This window comes from Lissotriton vulgaris, unplaced genomic scaffold (assembly GCF_964263255.1).
Source record: "Lissotriton vulgaris unplaced genomic scaffold, aLisVul1.2 SCAFFOLD_663, whole genome shotgun sequence".
Classification (NCBI taxonomy): domain Eukaryota; kingdom Metazoa; phylum Chordata; class Amphibia; order Caudata; family Salamandridae; genus Lissotriton; species Lissotriton vulgaris.
This window is the reverse complement of record NW_028255020.1, coordinates 253,238-275,787: the sequence shown is the minus strand read 5'-3', so window position 1 is coordinate 275,787 and position 22,550 is coordinate 253,238. Positions and strand designations below refer to the sequence as shown.

The following is a 22,550-nucleotide window of genomic DNA, read 5'->3' as shown; positions in this document are numbered from 1 at the left end:
CCGCCACTGTCCCTGCTGAGCTGTAATGCCGGGCCGGTCTTCCAGACAAGAATGTGGTGCATAATGAAGGGAAGGTTTACCTGACTTTGTCTGTAAATATTCGCTCCTGTAAATGGCTGTCTGACTGTGTTTAGATACCTGTGTATTTGGTTGTTTGTCCATATACAAGAGGCTGTGTATCTGCTCCTTTCGATGGCCCTGTTCACCTAGATGTTTGCCCTTGTGTATGTAGGTATCTACATGTGCCTCTGCCTGGTACAGGATTGTTTACATACACTCACGAAGCTGCCAACGTGCATTCTGTATGTAAGTACCGCACTGAGTATCACAGTGTGTGCACCTATCACTATAGGAGTGTTGTGGTGCTTAGATTTCGGGCTGTCACTAGTAGGGTCTCTCATGTGCCCTTTCACGCTTGCGAACAGTAACGGAGCCGCAGGACTCACTCACTACTTTAGCCCGCTCACTTTGATTGCTGTGAAGTGCTACCACTGGGTTCTGCGCTGTTCGTGGCTGCAGCTGGGCTAGACCTACTTCCACTAGTGACCGCTCCTGCTGCCGAGTGACCCCTCCATAGGTTCTACATGTGCTGCACCTTTGAGACTGGGTATAGGGACAGACAGCTGGCAGGGACAGAACCTCCAACCCTCGCACATTCTCAGATGGATGCAAGGAGGTGATTGTTTGAAAGAAGAGGGTGGGAGCGACAGCAGCCCAAGGAGACAGAAACAGGCTACTGATGGGAGGCAGGTATGCACATGTCCAGCGATGTCTGCGCATCCAAGTCTTCGCCGCTCTCAATTTAATAAGCAGAATGCCGTGTGGCAATGACCCCTCCCCATTGGCGTTTTAAAGGAAATAATTCGAATCAGAGCTCAGCAGGCTTGCTGCCACAGGGCACCTGTGCCTCCAGGCTTTGAGGTTTGCTGCGGAAGGGTAATGGCAGCCTTTTGCTTCTCACAGTGCCTGGCTGTGTTTCAGTCAAAGCTTTTGCATGTGCTTCACTCACAGTGTTTGCACGTGGTTGGTACAGCTTTTGCACATGTGTACAAGCCTCTGCCACCAAACACTCTGTGTGTGTGTGATGTAATTGTATTTATATATCGCTTCATTGCGAGTCGCACGCTACTCCGGAACATGCCTCAGCACCTGCATGCGCATATTCTGCGTTTGCTAAGATAGCGCCCTGTGTGGAATGAAACTTTGCATCCTTGCTGCTGTTGGTGAATAAAATGAAGTGTTAAAAAAATCAATGGATGGCCTGCTTGAATTCAGGAAGATCCTTGCATGACAGGTTGGGCTGGACTCTTCTTCGTGGCCCTCACATGGGTTTAATGATTTTTCAATTTTTGGGAGGGACCAGCAGCTGCTTTCTGCCGGATGACTCCATTTTTTAAAAGTGCTTTGTACAGGTTTCCATTTATCAATTTTGTATTTACCCATCTTGGAACAGAAAATAACAAAAAAAACTAAACTGTAGCCACATAATTCTGTATACACACACCCATGCATGGTAATGCACACATGTGCATGGGTTTTCACGCTAGGCTCTCATAGTGTAACACACCATTGCACCTTTATTTTCTCTTTTTTTAATAATATGATTTTCTTAGCATTTCTCAACAAACATACCTACAATAATCAGTCCCACAAATTGACAACTAACCTACCACCAGTAAAACACCACAATGGGCCATATGCATCATTCCAATTTGTGATCGCAAACACCGAAATGCACATTATTTCGGCGTTTGCGATCGCAATTGGGCTCAGTGGTATGTATGAAAGAAAAACTGCCTCGCAAAATAAGGAATCGCAGAATCTGAGATTTCCGATTTTGCGATTGAATTTGGAATCGCAAATTGGTATTCCTTAAATGTAAGAAGCACAGAAAAAGTGCAATTTGGCCTTAGGGAATCGCAAATTACCACCAACTTCAAGTTGGTGGTAATTTGCGATTTCTCTGAAAAATTAACTTTTTTGCATTTTTCAAAGTGCCATGTGGCACACATACATGCCCACACATACATGCCCTTAGGGCATGTATATATGCCACATGTGCACACATGCACATTTCAGGGGTGCAACAGGGTGTCCTTTTGACACCCTGGCACCCTTGCAATTGCATTCTCAATTTGCGATTCTCTAACTGAGAATCGGAAATTGAGAATATCTTCCCATTCATTCCTTTGGGCCTCTAGGCCCATAGGAATGAATGGGGAGGTATTCCAGAATTGCGAATCACAATTTGCAATTAAGGAATATGTAGGATTCGCAAAATTATTTGCAAATCCTACATACATAGCATTTTGCGATTCTCAAATAGCGATTAGCAAAAAATTGCAATTTGATAATCGCAAAATTAGAGTTTGATACATAAGGCCCAAACTCAATTAATTAAAATGTTCTGCAACATTACATCACTTGATCCTCATAAGATATGTGGAATATTTCCATCAATGAGGTGGATGATGCAATCCCAAAATTTAAGAGATCACACAACCCCCTGCAACAATCTCTCCATGATTCTGAGAATAAGCCTATATTTTGGTGTGTTTCTTCGCGCAGCTTCTAGATTCATAAATGGAGAGGTCCAATACATTACAATGGCCTTATACCTTGGCCCATCTCTCCAGGAATAAGTGCATTTATTTCCTGTAGTCTCTCACAGTCTCTCTCTTCATCAGTAGTAATTAGACTATTGAAGGAAAGCCTCTTTAGATCTACTGGAGTCTCTTTAGATCTGTTGGAGTCAATTTCTTTGGTGATGTGGAGTAGTGCAAGTTTAGGTTCCAGAGGTAAGGACCAACCCAGAACCTCACCCAAAGTCCGTAGCACCTATTCCTAGAAGGATAGCAGTGCAGACAATGACCAAGTAGAGTGTAAGTAGTCACCCTTTCTGCTCCACATCTAAGACATTCAGGAGAGGGAGCCTGCCAAAGCACCAGAGCTTAGATAGAGTAATGTAGATTCTATTCAATATAATCAATTGAATTACCCTGAATTGCATGTCAATGGTGAAGACCCATGCCGAGTTGGCATTCCGACAATATTCATCCATAAGATCACCCATATCTCTCTCTCAGGCCACCTGCACGGAATCAAAGGTGTCAGCAAACTGGGGAAAACAGTGCTTTAAAGCAATTATATTGGTTTGCACCCAACTTTGCCTGCCAGTAGTCAGTGCGCTCACCAAAATGAGAAATATGTAAATGCAGAGCATAACAAAGTTGGAGATAGTTAAAGAATTGCTGTTTATGTAGGTGGCAGGATTTCTGCAGTTGGTCAAATGAGACCATATGGGTCCCCTTCATCACATCCCCAAACGTATATATTAGGTCCCAACCCAGAAACCCTCAAGGGCTGTAAGATCTCAGAGTACGGTACCCCCCCACCCCCATCCTCTCCCCCCAAAGCAGAGCCCCCTGGTTAGTATTTTGTGCCATCCAAGGTCTCCAAGGGTCGTCCCCCTGCCCCATTTAGCTAAGGAACGAAGTGCACTACATCCACTGGCCTTCCCTTTCTAATGCAGTGGTGAATGAAGCCAGAAACGTTTTTATTCATAAAGCTGAACAACAACAAAAAACAACACTGGCAAAGCCAATAGGTCAAAAAGGTAAGACGACCAAACGTTTTTGCCAAAGCTTGTTTCATTAAGAAGTGTCATGCATTTCTTCAATGGTGATGAGGAAAGAGGCCACTAGTATTTTAATTCTTCAAGTCTGTGTTGAATTTTACCATGTATTCTATTTTAGACTCTGGCTGACAGCAGCAATGACGAACATAAAATTGCTTCTTCAATTATTGTGTTATTAGGGCCTTAAAGTTGGAGGACCCCAATATATAATAGCCTATTCTGGTACAATACACAATTTGTTGAGCATTTATCACACTCTTGGGAATAGGTAAGGTCTCATTTTGAAGAGGTAAAACAGTTCCAGATTTGTGTGTGCGCCATAAAATATATTCACACTAAGTGGTTGTCACTGTCTTTTTTTCATGCACCATATGACCACCAAATAAATAAATAAATAAATAAATATATATATATTATATCCAAGGGGTGCAATCATGGAAGAGGACGACGAGAGGAGAGCAGCAGCTCAAGCATTATTTTCAAGACACAAGAAGGGTGCGGGAAAACCCAAACAAGATAAAACCGAGTCCCCACAAACAACCAAGGACAAAGTAGATAAATTGGAGAAGTTGAAGAAAAACGAAATCTCCAAATGGTGGGAGGCAATTTCACTCCAAAATTACCTGGACCAAGACATGGTCCCACGGGGCCTAAGGATTTTCACCACACCCACCTATGAAACGCCCAACCCAGCCATGCTCAAAGACTGGTCAGAAAATTCCGCTCTAAGTTCCAAACGCATGCTAGAGATTTTGGTGAAGTATGCATGGATTGATCGAGAAGAACTGTTAAAACAAATTAAGGAATTAATGGAAATCATCAAGTCAGAAGCTGATGAACAAACAGTCGAGACCCTGATGACCCCCATGAAATCACGTCTCAAACACTATGAAGACGATATAAAAGCGAGAAAAGAAAGGAAGCTGGATCGCGACTATAACGATTACGATAGTGGCAGGATCCTAACGTTTAGTCGAAAATACGATCACTTATACCAAAAGAAATCCAATGCCGCCGAAACCTCAACTCAAAATATAGAAACCACCATGATCTCAAGTGGTACTGAGTCTGATGCGTCAATGGAGGAAACAAACGTACCTGAGTCAAGACCAACCAAGGTGAATTTTTTGGAGGAATACCGCCATCTGCGCCGGAGCAGACGGGCGGGAGTGGAGACTCCGGCACCAATGGCACAAACTCCAAGGGGCAGAGGACGAGCACGGGGAAGAGGAACCGGAGGAACAACCGAGGGAAGAGGCTTTTCCAGAGGTGGGAAAAGAGGCAAGGCAAAAAGCAACGTGGAGAACATGGTAACACGCTCCAAAAAAGGCCAATAATGGACGAAGAAATGGTAAATAAAACTATTATCAATCTTTCCAAAAGACATATGTCCATCTTAGAAAAGTCCACCTTGAGTTTGGGCCTTTCTTTTTGTCCCTCGATGTCATTTGGGTTTAGCGAAACCAGAATTGACGTTTTTAAGTTTGTACGCAAATTAAAGCTAAAGAAATGGCACAAACTTAAGAGATTGGGTGGTAACCAATGCAAAGTAAAGACCACCAATGTAACTGCAGATGAGGATTTTTGTATTGGGGATGTGGACAACATCATTAACATCATAGAGTTAGATCGCATAACATCTGACAATGATGAAGAATCAGAGACCAGCTCTGCCACACAATTGCTCAGAGATGCGGCTTTTGTAACGGATAGCAGCTCATTCTCTGCTTTCAAACCCAAGTCCACTTTCATTCCCAATATGCCCCATGACAACATTGACACCTTCCACGAATGTGTCAACAAACAGATTGGCTTAAAATATAAGAACAAGGGAAGGGGAGGTCCCAGAGAACAAAATCTGACCCAATAACAAAGAAAGGCACTCATCTCTCTCATGGAGGACACGTCAGTGGTTGTACGCCCCGCTGACAAGGGAGGTAACATTGTTATCATGGACCTCGAGGCTTATACCAAAGAAGCCTTAAGACAATTAGGTGATGGGAAATACTACACCACCACCACCTATGATCTCTACAACAATAGTATCTTGAGAATTTGGGATAAACTCATCCTATGGAAAGATCAGGGCATTTTGGAGTGGGAAGAATTTAGGTATCTTAAGAATGATCACCCCATACTCCCGGTGCTGTACTTACTCCCCAAACTCCATAAAAATGCAGTAGATCCACCGGGCAGACCCATTGAATCTTCAAGAGGGTGTGTTTCTGAACATATATCCAAATATGTCGATTTTTTCTTGAGGGACTGGGTACACAACCTTCCTAGCTACGTCAAGGACACAAAAGACTTTCTCAAAAAACTTTCTAGTGTGCAATGGGAAGACAACAATCTTCTCATCACCTTGGATGTACAATCCTTGTACACCATCATTGACCACAAACAAGGTTTGAAAGCGTGTGAGAGGTTTTTGGCAGGACGCCCACTCCGTTTTAGAGACCACAGCAAGATGCTGATAGACATGATGGCATACTGTCTCTGTAATAATTATTTTCTCTTTGACGGGGTCCTGTACAGACAAACCACTGGGACGGCGATGGGTTCGTGCTTTGCTCCCAGTTTTGCGAACCTCTTCTTGGGGCACTGGGAGCAAAGTATTTGCTCTGACCCCAATCTCACAGTGTAATGGCAACACGTCAATACATGGTGGCGTTACATTGACGACCTCTTCGTAATCTGGAGGGGTTCCGCTGACATGGCACAAGACTGTCAGAAATTTGAATGACAACAATCTGAACATCGTACTCACCAGTCACATCAGCAGCACTACGGCAGAATATCTTGATGTGAAAGTAGAGGTGATTAGAGGCCAACTCCAAACCAGTTTGTTCAGAAAGTCCACTGCAGGAAACAGTATCCTTCATGCTCTGAGCAGTATCCGGAAACTCTGAAATGGAGCATCCCGTATGGTGAACTGCTCAGGGCAAAAAGGAACTGCAGCACGAATGAGGTGTATGAACAAGTCAGCCTAGAAATGATATCCAGATTCAGGGACAGAGGTTATCCTGCCTGGGTAATAAGAAAGGCCAAAACTAGGGCGGATGAGATTTCCAGGTTAGAAACTCTAGAAGAAAAGACTCCCAACGTGTCATGTGAGGAAGAACATACCCGTCTCATCCTCACATACAACACTGAATCCAAACAGATACAGAAAGTCATATCCCAGAATTGGAACATTCTCACTGCTGACAGTGTGATCGGCAAAGACATTTCCAACAGACCCTTGATAACCTACAGGAAGGGTAGATCCATACGAGACATGGTAGTGAAGAGTGACATCACGCACTACCCTAAAGCACAGAATTTAGGATTGTTCGGTTTCTTTCCCTGTGGTCACTGCAAGGCGTGCAGATACAGTACTCATAAGAAATCGGTTGAGTACAATGGGGTCAAAAAGGAACTCAAACAATTCCTAACTTGCAGCACAACTTTCGTTGTTTATGTCATTGAATGTCCGTGCGGCCTGTGGTACATAGGCAGCAGTACCAAACAGGCCAAAAACCGTGTCCTTGAACACTACCGGGCCATTGTTAACAGAAATGAGAAATACCCGGTAGCTAGACATTTTGAAGAACAACATTTCTCTAACCCTGCCCAGATGAGTTTCATATACTTGAGCAACCTGAAAGAAACCCCCGGGGAGGAGACAGGACTTTGAAACTAAGACAAAAAGAGTCTAAGTGCATTATAGAGTTTCAGAGTAAGGCCCCAGGAGGATTGAATCAGGATGAGGAGTTGGCAGTACATCTTAGGGAATAACTCCTCTTTGTCACTTCCTGATACTCATGTGCTCTGCTGGAACTATTTGTGAGTTGTTATAACATGCATATTCTCTGCTTGTGTTCTCTTCCATCCATTACTGCACTGTTTATTCTCGTTTTGATGCTCGCAGTGAGTTTTTATCCAACATGTTGAGTCCTGACCCTGTTCTCTCATGTTTTTTATAGATTGGCGCCCAGTACCGGATCTCGTCACCACTGCACTTATTTGAGGTTTCCAGTTACACGGAAATCATTTGACTTCATTCACGAGCACGGCCACTCACTCCTCTGTCAGCACGTCAGTTTCTTATGAGCACAGTAAGCCCAGTATTGGTGCTTTGTTTCTCTCTTTTGGACTCCTGACTCTTCCGCTAGGACGTGTCCTCTTGCAGGCCCCCCTTGTGTCACTTAGATGTTATTTGGGACACAAGTCTTTTTCATGAGCTATATTTTATATAGCATTGTTAACGTATTTGACATTCACCTAGATGCATAGTTGCTCCTGGCACATCTGCATTTCGCGCAGGAAACATTAGCATGTCCTGCCCTGTTTCTTTATGTGTATTTCACACACACAGTTCGGGGTACTGGTGAGTGCTTCTATTTACACCGTCATTAAGTTTTGCCAGGGCACATTATGAATTAATGCTGAAATTATTGCTGTCTCCTGTGTTGTGCATTTCATGTATTGAACAGTTTTTGACTTGCAATGTATTTTACTGCTAGCGCTTATGCCTGCACTATTCCTGCTGCTTGGCCCCTTTTGAACCCTTGATGCCCGCTGCATGACGCGCATGACTCAAACGTCTTGTTGTTTTCATTTGTGTTCATTTGCAATGATTTCAATTGCCAGCGCGTAAAAGTTTCTCTTTTCTCTTTGTGGCACAGAAACTACAAACATGGCGCCGCCAATGCCACATCATGTTGTTAACATGCATTTCGCAACTATGTTTCCTACTTAACTCGAAAATGCAGAAATGTTTGGCAATCACGGTATGCCGAGAGCATACACTATTTAGAAGCACGTATTTTCTTTAATTTGAAAATGTATACAAATTGGCGCCACAGCGTTTTGTTTACTTCATTAATTTGTAAAGTATTCTGGGCAGTCTGCTGGACCTCAATAATGTAATTTGAATTAAATTTTACATTGGTTTCATAGCTCTCATGACTAACGCTGTATACTGAATTTGGAAGTCCCATTTCTATGTTTCTCACTCGAACTCTTTATCAATGTTTGAAACTGACACACAACCTAACGTGATCAAGGCTGTCCGCAGCCGAAACATGTTGTTAGGTGAATAAACACCCTTGGAGTTGCAGTGGAGTCGCGTGTGTTTTGTGATCTGAGAGCACTACTACTTTGGAACTTTTGGAATTACAATTACCGGCGTGCTCGGCCGGCATTGGTGCCACCTCCCTCGGGGCCGCAGGCAGCACGTCAGAGCGGACTTTGAAAAATATATATATATATATATATATATATATATATATATATATATATATATATATATATATATATATATATATATATATATATATATATATATATATATATACACGCTCCAAAGTCCTTCCCACTCCTCCTGGGAAAGAATACGACAGCACTCGAGGTTGAGGGTTGCAAACACGCTAGATTTTATTTAGCGGGGGTGCACACAGACGCGTTTCGGCGGTCTGCCTTCGTCAGTGTGTGATGCACTGTGTTTGTTTCCGACATTATTTTTAACAAGCATAGTCACTCCCACTTCCAGTCAGGTGTGGACACAAACAAGGGGACTACAGCCTAGCATGAAAACGAAGCGGCCATCTTATAGTGTATAGTAGATGTAACACAACAATTGCAAATTGCTTTGTAAAGCCCACAGATAGGCAATCGCATTATTCCTTGCTAGGCTTGTCACATTAAAGCGTCACAAAATCGACATAAACAATAAAGCCGTGGATCGGCTTATGTCCCCATATACAGTACATAGTCCAAATCACCCGTACACAAGAGAAAATAAATCAATTCTCCAACTACAGCTGAAAGATGGGCGTAGCTGAAGGGAGGTTGAGACAAGTGGGTATGGAGTGAGATGCATCGCGTGCAACAACAGAAGGGGCATGTGTAATTGTTCACAATATTTCATCACATTTCATATGAAAATTATAACGTGAATTCAAAAATGGAACAAATGTGATTAAAGTGCATCATATATACAGTGGAAAGCTAAATATGTGAGAGACATCTAGGTTATATTCCTGCATTATACCCGATCAAATTTAGATTCATTCAATCTGGATCACAGGGTCTAGATGATATTTCCTGGATTCATAGTAAGAAAATATACAGCAAAACAGGTACTGTGAATTAAGTAACGATAACGTGTCTCTCACACACTAATATATACAAGACAGAAAATCAGATAGGAGTTTCAGAGCTATTATGTATATTGGTATACATTTGTTCCATATATGATAGTGTCAGAAGTTCTAATCCCAGTTTGATAAGATGCACTATCATCTTGGAACAGTGTATACCAGTTGTTATTCTCTGCTCATTTCCCTAGATGGAAAGCCATCTCCTCCCCACTGTTAAGACCTTTGGGATGTTTCGTACACAGATCGATAATATATCGGGACTCTAGTCTCCTTAATCTGCGTAGGCGGTCACCTCCACGAATATTAGGGGGCACAATATCGAGGCCGAAATACTGGAGCTTCTTCCGGTCCCGGTTGTGTGCCTCCGCAAAATGACGAGCCACCGGATAGGTCTGATCTATTTTGTCGATGGCTCGCATATGTTCTAATATTCTGAGCTTGATCTCCTTGATCGTGCTCCCAATGTAGCATATATATATATGTATATGTATATATATATATATATATTGTTTACCAAAGGCTCTGCAGCAGGAAAGCACACGACAGCAGGTAGGTAATTAACCATTTATTTGCCATAACCATTTATATATTTCTTCACTGAAAAAACCATAGGTTTCAGGGGTGTTACAGTTAGTTGGACATTCCATTTGTACAAAACCATAGAAATTCCCCCGTTACAGTTAGTTCAGCTAACTATAACTTGCGCGCCCGCAATGCACTGCTGATGAAGTCACATATTACATCACTCATGGCATGGTCAGTGACATCACTCAAGACATCTCAAATGACATCACTGATGACATCATTCAGTGAATGTGTGTTTCTCTGAAAATTAAATATGTTTTATACATGTATATTTTAAGGTCAATGGAAGAATAAATGGGTATATAAGTGTCTACATGGATATTTATTCATGTTTAAATTGATGGTATAACTGACTGATTAAGTGTATCTTAGTGAATACATGGTTTAGCGAGTAATGTTTAAATATGTAAATATCTGTATCAGTCTCTCACTTGTATGAGTGTGTGAGTGTCTGTGTGCTTTGCTCGGGGGTATTAGTGCATAGTGTTGAAGATAGTATGTGTGCAGGACTGTATGGGTGGATGAGTGTGTACAGGTGTGTTAGTGAGTGAATGACTGTCTCAATAGTGTCTTTATGAGTAACTACATATATTTTAAACTAGTATATGTCAGTATTTGTGTATATAAGTGAGTATGAGTGAGAGATTGGAAGAGTTCCTGTATAAATAAGTATGTGTTTTTATAAGTGATGGTTTAAGAGAGTAAGTGTGTGTAAGTTTCTGTAGAAGTAAGTGTGGTGGTGTGTGTATAACTATATGCAAGTAAATGGATGTTGGATACTTTATTTGCATGTGTGACTATGTGTGTGAGTAACTTTATGGATGAGTGGCAGTGTATAACAGGATGTATAGGTATATGAGTAGATATGATGAGTGAGTACATGTATGAGTGACTGAATAGGACTGTTGGTAAATGAGTGGATGTGTGTATAGATCTTGGAATTACTGAATAGGTGTGTTGTGACTGGTATTGGTATGTCCATTGTTTTGAAACTGTTAGTTTGTATTTTTGAGTGTGTTTATCAAAGGTAATATTAGGGTGAGAGGAGGTTTGCCACTCTATTACAAGGATGATGTCATATGTGATGTCATTTGGGATGTCATGAGTGATGTCACTGACCATGTCATGAGTGATGTAATAAGTGATGTCATCAGCATTGCATTGTGGGAGCACGAGTTATAGTTAGCTGAACTAACTATAAAGGGGAGAATTTCTATGGTTTTGTATGAATGAAATGTCCAACTAACTATAATGCCCCTGAAACCTAAGGTTTTTCAGTGAATTCCTAAGGTTTTTTAAATGCTAATTTCTAACTAGAACGTGCCTGAAACCTATGGTTTTTTCAGTGAATTTCAAAGGTTTGTTAAAGGCTAATTTCTAACTATAACGCGCCTGAAACCTATGATTTCTAACTATGCCTACAGAGGTTGGACTTGTGAAGAAAGAAGAAAAAACGCACAGAAAGAAACGCGATGATCCCGCCCTGTCATAGCAAACAGCAGTGTTCCGGGGGTGAGCAGCCCGGGACACTGCTGGAGCCGGCCCTAGGGGGTGGCAGTCCCCAGGGCCATCACAGGCTCCTGGAAGGGGGCAGCGTGGTCCCCCTCCCAACATCTCAACAGCCCCGGGGAGGTGGTGGTCCCCATGGCTAGGGGGTCCTGTACGGACCCCAATTTTTTAAATATTAGTGCCCCGCGGAGGTGGCAGTCCTCTGGCGTGTGGGGAGGCTAGAGCCCCCCCACACACACAGGTATATATATTTTTTTTAAAGAAGCCCCGGGGGTGGCAGTCCCTGGAGCTGCGGGTGGGGCATTGTGCCCCCATGAACATAATTAATCAGAGCCCCGGGGATGGAGGTTCCGCCAGCAAATATTGTTGCAAGGCCCCGGCGGTGGTGGTCCCCGGGCAGTGTGGGGGGGATTTTGGGCCCCCACACATTTTATTACTGCCCTCAGGACCTGGCCCACCCGGGGGCTTCCATTAAACGAAGCGCGGGAGAACGCGCTTTGTTGTTTTTATTTTCGCGGCCAAATCCACGATTTTTCAACAAAAAAATGCTTCGTTTTGGCCCTGGGGGTCCTTGTGGGACCCCCTAGGCAGGCCTAGGGGGTCAGGATGTTTCTACCCTGCCCCCTTTTCTTGTTTTGCGCTTTAGTTTTTCTGGCTTCCAACACTTCCTGGTTTGTAATGTTGACAGCCAATTAGAAGGCAACTCGTGATCGGCAGGGTACACGGATCCACTGCGCCTCTATATATCGATATTTTTTTTATTTTGATTTTCTCAGCAACTACTGAATGGATTTACACCATTTAACAAAAGGAGTTCCTTCTGAACCAAGGGCTACCTTTTTGCCAAATTTGGTGCACTTCAGTTCAGCAGTTCGGGCTGTAGCCGTGTCTAAAGTTTCCCATGGAGAAAACACGTTTTCGCCCCCCCCCCCTTTTTTTCGGCCCCCGCTTACCAAATCACCCCGAAACTTTCAAGGTAGGAGCGGACCGTTTTGAAAACTTCGCATAGATTCGTCAACCGGCATCAAAAGTTATTGGGAAAACAAAAAAATGTGTTTCCTATGGAAACTAGGTCCTAACTATAATATAACTAACCGACCGACAGTAGGGATAGATAGATAAGATAGATAAGATAGATAGATAAGATAGATAAGATAGATTAGATAGATTGATCTTTATTTACTGCTGTATAAACTGATACATGCTGAGGTATGACTTTCAACCTTGACAAACCCACGGGCATGCTACATAGGGTGTTGAAAACATGTTGGCTGAACCTGCAGTAAGTCTGTTTCCTGATGATCACTAACAAATATTCTACTCCAGCCTGACAAGCACTTTGGATTACGTTGTAGAAAAAGACAGTCTTATTATGATAACCACTTCTTGCATCAAAATGCTTCTATGTCTGGGATCTAAGTTCACTTTCCTGCAACACGCTTTTTGCACTTCAGAGATCTTGTGCTTAAGACTTCAAAGATCAGATTCACTTCTTAATTTCTTCTCATAAGCCCTGTACTGGAGTTACTTTATTTTCAATCCTTTTTGCAGTATTTGTTCAGCAACTCTGTTATCAGTGACTGTCTTCCAGAGTCAGGGCGAATGTTTCTCCTGGGAGTCTTATTTAGTTTATTTTTGTAGGGTGGCATTATAAAGAAATAAGGGGTCCTAGTAGCTGAACGTCTCCTGGATTTCAGATGTGTCGCAACAAAATCGGCTACCTGCCAGAATGTGTCTTCACTGGAATCCAGATGTTGATTTTTCAGGCATCCACTATTTCTGTCTTTAGGATAGTGATCTCTTTGAGATAGCGGGCCCCATCTCCAGTCAAAGATTGACTTCATCACCCTACACATTCAACAAGATCTCACCTCCCACGCTCTCCTTGGTGTTGTTACTCCACCGGACACTAGGGATTGCCCTTTAAATTTCCAGTTAAACATGGGATTGGACTTGCAATCTTCCCATCATATCCTCAATCTCCACTGTATGTTGGTGAGCTGATACAGCCATGGCAAAGGAATCAGTTGTCCTTTAGTGTAATTGGCCCTGTTCCACCATATTGGATACATTTCAGTTCTGGAAGGGAGAGATAGGTTATTGTAGTGGCGGGAATCTGTGTGCGCCACTTTTCAGAACTTGTTTAAAGTTCAGTCTGGGGTTACAGTGTTCCAAATATGACAACTGAAGTCTTCCACCTCTGTTGTCCCAGGTAACAACTGTAGCTGGACTGAGAACTGAAGGTCACGTACAACTCTTTCAGCACTTCATCCTCAAGTGAGGAAAGAGCGATCCAAGGCTAACTGATGTTGCCTGAGCTATACAATAATGAGCAACAAATAAGAAAGTACAGCAAGAGCATTATTGTTTAAAGCGATTAAGTACTTTCATCAAAGCACACCTCTAAATAATACACAGAAATATACATATGAAAATACAAGGAAGCAACCACTGTACTAAAATAAGGCGAGTGATCCCATTAGTAGTTCAAAAACATTAGTTGATTTAGGTCCCCACTGCTCTTGAATCTTATATTTTTTTAGCAACTGCCTGCAAACAGAACAATCTCGCTGACAACTCTGAGTTACACAGGCCTCTCCCGCCACTAGGCGAACATAAGCTGTGAACCTACATACTCGGAGAACAGCACGTTTTGAGGAGGAGTGGGGTAGGGATACAGTTGAAAAGGAGACTGTTGCTGCAGTGATCCAGCAAATGTGGGTTTATTGCAGTCTTATCAGAAGGTCCTATGCAGTTCTAGTCCTTGTTTATTCAAACTCTCTGCCTTCTGTTGAACACAAAACATACCATTCAAACAAGATTACTCTATGGCTCCAGCAAACCAGTCAAGTCAAAAAGGGGAAAAAGAGAGCAGTTACTAAAGTGTGAGTCCTAGGGAGAGGGCGACCATATCTAGTTCCGGAGAAGGAGGATCCCGGGGACAGTATTTTAAAGCTGCAATGCAGCAGGGTTAAAATGAACCACAATTAAGATTCACACACTTCAAGAAATTAGGGCACTTCCAGTGCTCATCAGCAGACAATGGGCTTCCTCCTTTAAGGGCAAAGTTCCTGGGTTCTCCGAGTCTGGTTCCGACTTCGCAAAGATCTTGTTCATTGGAAGTCATTTCCCTTCTGGTTATGAATATCCTGACAAAAAGTCACTGAGTTTGTAACCTCAGCTTCCTGACAGACAAGAATGTAGATTCCACCAACCGGTTTTGTTTTTTGGTAACATTCATATTTTAGGGTGCTGGCCAGCTTCACACAGGATGTCATGGCCATGAACTTTCGACTGCAGAATCAAAAGGAATAGTAGGGGATGGATTTGGATGCCCCATATCTAAAGGGAAGAACAACGATCAGGAAAGGAATGAAGAGCAGGTCCCAGTTCCCATGACACAAATCTGTCTGGATGATACTCCTTAGACAGGGACGCATAAGGATGTCCGAAGGGGAAACCCATTTGCACATTAGAGTCTCTGTTCTTCTGGTCACTTCAAAAGAGGCAGGCTGAGAAAAGTTCTCGAACCTCATAATAAACAAACTATTTAACTAAGACTCCTCTCTTGATTCGATTTTGCAGGTACCAAAAATGTATTCATGTACCCATACACAATACACCTGCATGCTCACCCACCAGGGCAGATGAAGAGCAAATCCACATCCAGTAGCTCACAAGGATGGAGTGAAAGATTTTGATAAAGGAAGGAAGGCAAGTCTTTTACTTTGAGAAGCCAGATAGCAACTCTTCTTGTAGGCGACAGGCTCTATCTATAATGTGTGCTGCCAAGCACGCTAATCTTTCGTAGTCTGCTAGGAAACACTGTAGTCATTCTCGAAAATATGAATGGTCTTTGGGAGTTCTTGGACCTCTGAATCACATTCTATGGGTCTTTCAACATTACACAGGATATGCACATGAGTGATTATCATAAGAATAATAGAAAAAAAAGAAATCAAAAACATGCCTATACTTGCTAACATAGAACACAAAGCAGGGCCATACAGAGGTTTTTGCATGCAATTACCACTCAGCAAGGAACTGATACTTCTGCAACTTCTGTCATACTTAGCTTGGTCTCATTCAGGGATCCACTGTACTTGCAAAGTCGCAAAAAGAGAATAGTTTTGATGCACCAAAAACTGGCAGCTATCTGTGTGAACTACAAACTCTGCTCACTTTTATATATGTTCAAATGTGCAGCATCCAATACATTGAGATTTTTTTAAGTTGCTGGTTGGGAAACTCTGGTATAGGACGCTGGTTTCTCCATTATTGGGGCACTCACCCCAAGAATGCAGAGAATGAACTTTAACAAAGTGTATTCTATCAGCACAAACTCAGGACACTGCACTAAATCCCAGAGACTGTCACTATCCACATTGTCGGTGAGCCCCAGTGTCATTAACACCAGGGTACCTCATCCTAGAGCCACTAATCAACCAGACTGCAAACTAAGGACACTAACCCACTACACTGCACTGAATCCTAGGGGCACTAATGCAAATATACTGTACACACTGCGGAAACTAGGAACTACTGTGGCAAGCCAAAGCAAACATTTTTTTTAGTATGTCATTAGATTTCTGAATTTTGTTATTTGATGTATCAACTGAAGTCCCATCTAGGTCTTATGAAATAAACAAACATATTATATTGTATTTGAAAAAGTGTTTGGCACACCAATCTGCGAAAATTAACTGTTGCTCTTCCAACAGAAATCTAGAGGTGATGGTACATGTCACCAGACATAAGCAATTCCTAAATCGATGCACACATTGAACATTGTAGAACAATATATGCCTCTTAAAAGTTTCATAAAAGAGAATCATTATGCCACACTATCAAATTCAATATTTTGCAGAGGTAGAAAGTGTGAAGAGTATTGCGATGGCCTGTGCCATGCCCTACTTCTGGGATACTAATGCACTACTGAACTGATCATTTAGCACTCCAGAGGTACTAACTTATCAGTTATTAGTAAAAACTAAAATGACCTACAAATGCCAGGGTATGTGGCTTGCATTTTGAACATTTACCTGAAGACAAAGTAAAGTACAGCATGGTGACGTTATTCCATGCAAGTGAAAGAGTAGGAATTACTTTGTTAGAAGATAAAGTCAAAGACACAGTATGCAACCATTCATGATACGCCGGAGAGCTGTGTAGATGACGAATGACAGTAATACTCAACGAAAGCTAAAGTTGTCTGCAGCCACACGCTAAAAACGAGTTGCCTTAGAGAATGCATAAAATACTTACCACATTCAGCAGTGACAGAAGCTAAACCTCCATAAACAAATGGTTTCCAGTTGAAGGCAGACATGTTTCACCGGTTAACATGCCCTTTTTCTGAAAAGAAAACCTTGGTTAGGAATCAGATTACCCAAATCAGTTTCGTATCTATCACAAAAATAATTTTGCATAATGTACATTTGTGGATAGAGACTTTCCTGTTCACATCTGACTCATCACAAAGTAAATATGTGTATGTGCAATACTCTAAAATTCTATTTCTATATAATTAAAGGGACACTGCAATCGAGAACAAACAGAATGGGTGAACAGTCCCGTCCCTCATACGGACACAAATATGTATATGTCACAATTGCATGCTCAAATAATTATAGCAATTCAAAATGTCAGGGTGTATATCATCCCACTGTTCCTAGGTGTTATCATCGCGTATCTTAATATTTGATCAAACAGTGACAGATGTATAAATTATTAAAAGATGCTTTTTATTAAGGATCTCAAAATAAAGGTATTTACGAATACTTAAGTGAGCATATACATGCATTATTAAGGCCTCTATTTCATGTAAAAATTAGAGAAGAGGGAGAAGAATAAATCACCACATGATCACTCATATAGGAGGCTTTCGCAAAGTCACAATGCCACCCAAGACTCCATAACAGCAACTTTCAAATGAAGACGGAAAACACATTTTCATCTACTTGAAGTGCAGGTAAAATAAATGCTAGGGTTTAAAATTAATATAAAAAATAAAAAAAACACTTTAAACTACACGAGTTACTGAAGAGAGAGGAACTGTTTTCTATTGTATGCATACAATGTGCACAGGCTTTGTGCAGTCACTCAAAATGATGGCCAAGTTGGCAGACCTGTTATCCCAAGCTGTATGCTGTAGTGGGTGGAAGCAAAGTGTGAGTGACAGTGACAAAAATAGTTTGGTGAGACAGCCAAAGCCCTCAAAGGCCAGACCTAAAAGCAATCTGGATAAAAGAGGAGGTCTGGCTTTAATTTAAAACTATTCAATTATGACGGTATAAAAGAGGTAGAATGAGGCCCTTCAGATTTTAATTTATTTATTGTGGTTTATGAAAAGCGAATATGACCATCATGGTATCAGAGCGCTGTACAAAGAGAGGGCTGATGAGGGTTGCAGTGGAGTAAGAACACCCGTCACTTAAAATATGCTGTATACAGAATTCGAAAAGCAAGGTATAACACAACAGGATACAATATCAAATAGGGTGAAGTGACAGTTTCAAAATCGTTCTCTAAAGCCACATGTTTTTCTGGTAGCATTGGCTTGGACTTCTTTCTTGAAAAACTTGAGTGAAGTAATTACTCTCATTGCTGGTGCTAGTGAGTTCCCCATTTTTGGGGCAGATCTAGCAAAAGTGAGGCCATGGGTTTTCCTTTTTTTAATCTGGCTGGTTCTAGTAGGAGTGGTTTAGCACTTCTAGAATACCTTCTGCCTCCTGATAGCTTGAAACTATTCACCATGTATTTAGGACCCGAATTGTGTAGGACTTTAGGTTATATGCAGGTAACCTTCAGTTGGTTCCTAGCTTCAACTAGGAGCCAGTTGAGGGCTCCGAGTGATGGAGAAATGTGATCATAGCAGCGTATGCCTGATAAAAGTCTTGATGCTGTATTAGTCACTTTCATTGGGGCTGGGCTGGCTTTATGTAGACCTATGAGTGTGGCGCTCCCACAGTCTTGAGAGAACTAGAGATATAACCACTTTTTTGAGGTCTCCTAGTGGTATTAAGGGTTCTAGTTTTCTTAGACGGTACAGATGTAGGTTATTGCTTCTGATTGCAGCCTGTATGTGCACTCGTGTGTTTAGATTAGAGTCTAGTGTGATGAGTAGCGATTTTAAGGAGTCTCAGATGGTTGTGGTGCAGTTTAGCGATTTGATGTTATAAGACCAAGGTTGCAATTGTTTGGATCTTATGGGTGGGGAGAAAAGAATTCATTCGGTTTTCTGCAGGTTTAGTTTTAGATGGTGGTGTGCCACCTAGTCCTCTGTTTTCCTCGGGGTATCCTCCAGTCTCCGGATATCCTCTTGATACGTTGTATGAGATTTTTTTTTATTGATTTTTTAAAAAATGTTTTTATTTTCTGAACGAACAAAGCAATTTGGACAGTTTTGAACAAATTTGTTCACATCACATAATCGTGATACATCGGGCATTTCAGTTGCATTGTATGTAAGGTAATAAACGTAAAACATAGTACTTCAACATTGCATTGCCCCACCTCCGGATCATGGCCATATTCGATCAGTCTAGGTCTTCCTCCACCCCAACGACACATGGTGGCTCACAAATGTTACCCCGAAACTTGTTCCAAGCCCCCCAGATTTTATCCCACTTCCCCGGGCAGCCACGATGGATGTAGACAGCTTTTTCTGCCACCATTGCCTCATCCATGTCTCTGCACCACTTATTAGGCGTCGGCGATACAGCCGACCCTCACAGCATGGCGATGTTGCGCTTCGCATCAGCATACCCAACATCACCCAGTCTTGTTGCCGGTGGTTAAGATCATTAGGTTCCCACACATTAAGCAAACAGCGGCGAGGCTCCGGCAGAAGGAGATGTCAAGCGTTTGGGAAACCGTGCGCATTACTGCTGTCCAGTATAATGTCATGTGTCTGCAGTCCCAGATGGTGTGGAAGAATGTTCCCTCCTCCCTACAGTTACGCAGGCAGAATTTGTGCTCAGCTTTCCCTATATTGTGTAGGGTCGTCCTGGTAAAATACGTGCGATGCAGGACCAGCTTCAACCTGGAGGGAATGGCAGTTTCCCGTGGCGAGGAGAGGGCCTCCTGCCATTCAGAGTCTTCTAAGGGGCCCACTTCCACGGACCAGTTCTGTTTCAATGCGGTCGTCGTGTCTGGGAGGTTATCGATACGTTTCCTGTACGTGAAGGAAGTGGCCTTGTCCTGCATGTGTTCTGTCAAGAGTCTGTCCTCAAGGGGAGAAGACTCCTGCAAGATGGTGCCTGTCGGTATAGTCGCCTGCAGTGCATGCCTAATCTGCAAGTATCTAAACCTCTCCGTCTGAGACATCTCATATTGTGTTTGAAGGTGGGAAAACTCCACCACCTTACCCTTCTTCCAGAGATCACCCACCACCGATATATCTATGGCGTCCCAAGCCTGAAACCCCTTACTATTACGGAGGAAGCCCAATAGGTAGGAGTCCCAAAGTGGTGTCATTTGAGTGATGGTTCCCAAGCATTTAAGACGTCTGTTGGCTTTGTACCATAACTACACGGAATGCTGTGTCGGACCTATCAGGTCTGGGGGTCGTCGGGAGTAAATGTTACGGAGCAGTCCCTTGCCCTCCAAAGAGTGTCTATCAGCAAGGTATGCCGGTTCGGTTAGCGGGCATGCAGCCAGAAGTTAATCTGCTTGAGATGTGCCGCCCAATATTATAGTTCAATATTTGGGAGCGCTATCCCCCCCATCATACCAGCTTCTAGTTAACTTGTCTTGCGCAATTCGGGGTGGCCTCCCGCCCCACAGCAGATGGGATACTGTTGCTGCTATTGCTTTGAAATACACTACAGGGACTATTGATGGGGTGTTTTCAAGCACATAAAGGAAGCGAGGAAGTGCCATCATTTTATATAACGCTGCCTTGCCCAAAAGTGTAAGAGGGAGAGTCTGCCACACCTTGACGTCGCGTTTAAACCTCTCAAGGAGGGGGCAGAGATTTAGAGTGTAAAATTCGTTGGGGTCTGGTGTAATGAAGATACCCAGATATTTGAATGCCGTCGTTGAGGTCCTCAGGGGGCAGCTCAGGGGCAAGACAGGTGGGGGGCCCACTAGAACATAGAGGATGGACTTAGTCCAGTTGATCTTGTAACGAGACACTCTACCGAACTTCTCACAGACATTTAATAACTCAAGAATGGATTTTTTGGGGGAGGTGAGGTATAGAAAGATATCATCCGCATATAGGGATATGCGATCCTCCCACACATCGGTCCAACGGAGCCCTTTGATAGAGGGCTACCATTTAAGCCAGATCGCGAGTGCCTCCAAGATCAGTGCAAATAGCAACGGAGACAGTGGGCACCCTGTCTCGTGCCTTGGCTGAGAGGAAAGTCTCGTGAAATGTGTCCATTGGCAGTGACATGCGCCAGGGGTTTAGTATACAACAATCGAATCCAGGCGCAAAATTTGGGGCCAAACCCCATATGTTGAAGCACTGCGAATTGGTAGGGCCATTCTACTGTATCGAACTCCATAGTAGCGTCTAGTGAGAGGACAACTGCAGGTTCCTTGATATTTGTGTTCTAGAAGGGGGGTGGTCCACAGAGAAATCCAAGTCCACATCAGTTTTCACAGGATTTTAATAAAGAAAACACAAAACACACTCAAGAAAACTCTGGACCTCTTGAGTTTTCAGAAAATAGGGTATTTGAAGTGAATGATGAGTGTGTTAGGCATTACATCTTAGTGTCCTTAGGCTCAATCCTTTTTTGTGTAAATAGAGTCCAAACAGTCTTTGCTTCCAAAGAACCGTGCAGAAGGTCAGAGAAAAGGTCATATAAAGTGCAGAGTCATTAGTGTGAGTTTAAGTGTGTGGTCACCAGAAAGAATAGATCCCTTATGTGAGTTTTGAGAGCAAGTGTATGCATGCAGACTGGAAACATCAGACATTTAGGGTGGTGCCACCATGGTTTTGTTCGAGATGAAGTACAGAGCTCTTGAAAAATGCAGTTGAAATTAAATGAAAGTTACAGTTTTAATTAGTTGGAGGTGATAAAGGATCTAAGTGAACATGAGTAAGCAAATACCACCACCAGTCTGGTTGTAGAGATAGTTGGAGTATTTTAACAGAATAGAGAGATTCAGAATACGATAAAAAAGAGAAAGTTTAGCATTATCTGTTTCATATCTATTTACAATGTGATTTGTTCTGTTCACTTCCTCATTTAATACATAGTCTTTTTCAACATTTGATCCGGTTTGTGAATCTGTTGACACAACATTTTTCAATATTTAGAACCGAATTTTTATATATTATAAAAAAACATTTTACTATATTTAAAAAAACACCTGCTTTTGCCTGCTTCTAAGTATGCTAACAATCTGGTTCGCAGGATGTGATGTGACGTACACCCGTCTATTTTGCGTTAATACCACAATTTCCATAATATGGTTCATGACATATATGCCCAGGTATTCTGACCTGTGTCTAAGCCTTATCACAAGATAGCACTCGATAAATCATCATTATTCAGGTGAAATCCGAGTCATGAATTCGAGTCTAGTGGGTCATGCGAGAGAGTGTTGATATGGGGAAAAGATCCCTTAATTTTTAGGGCATAGTCATTATGGAGTTGACGTTTAAGCAGTAAGGAGTTAGTAGGTTTATATCGTTCAAGGTTTAGTGTATGGCATAA

At 42.4% G+C, this 22,550-nt stretch overlaps 1 protein-coding gene across 5 annotated transcripts in view; it reads right to left on the bottom strand.

Annotated features, from left to right (window-relative positions):
* Window positions 1–22,550, bottom strand: part of LOC147659347 (kidney mitochondrial carrier protein 1) — a 267,840-nt gene that overhangs the window by 175,730 nt on the left and 69,560 nt on the right. For all 5 annotated transcript variants that reach the window (XM_086951827.1, XM_086951826.1, XM_086951825.1 and 2 more), the window contains exon 2: window positions 17,140–17,229. In XM_086951827.1, the coding sequence (XP_086807953.1) occupies window positions 17,140–17,203 (64 nt within the window). In that variant the 5' untranslated portion in view covers window positions 17,204–17,229. The remainder of the gene's footprint in view (window positions 1–17,139; window positions 17,230–22,550) is intronic.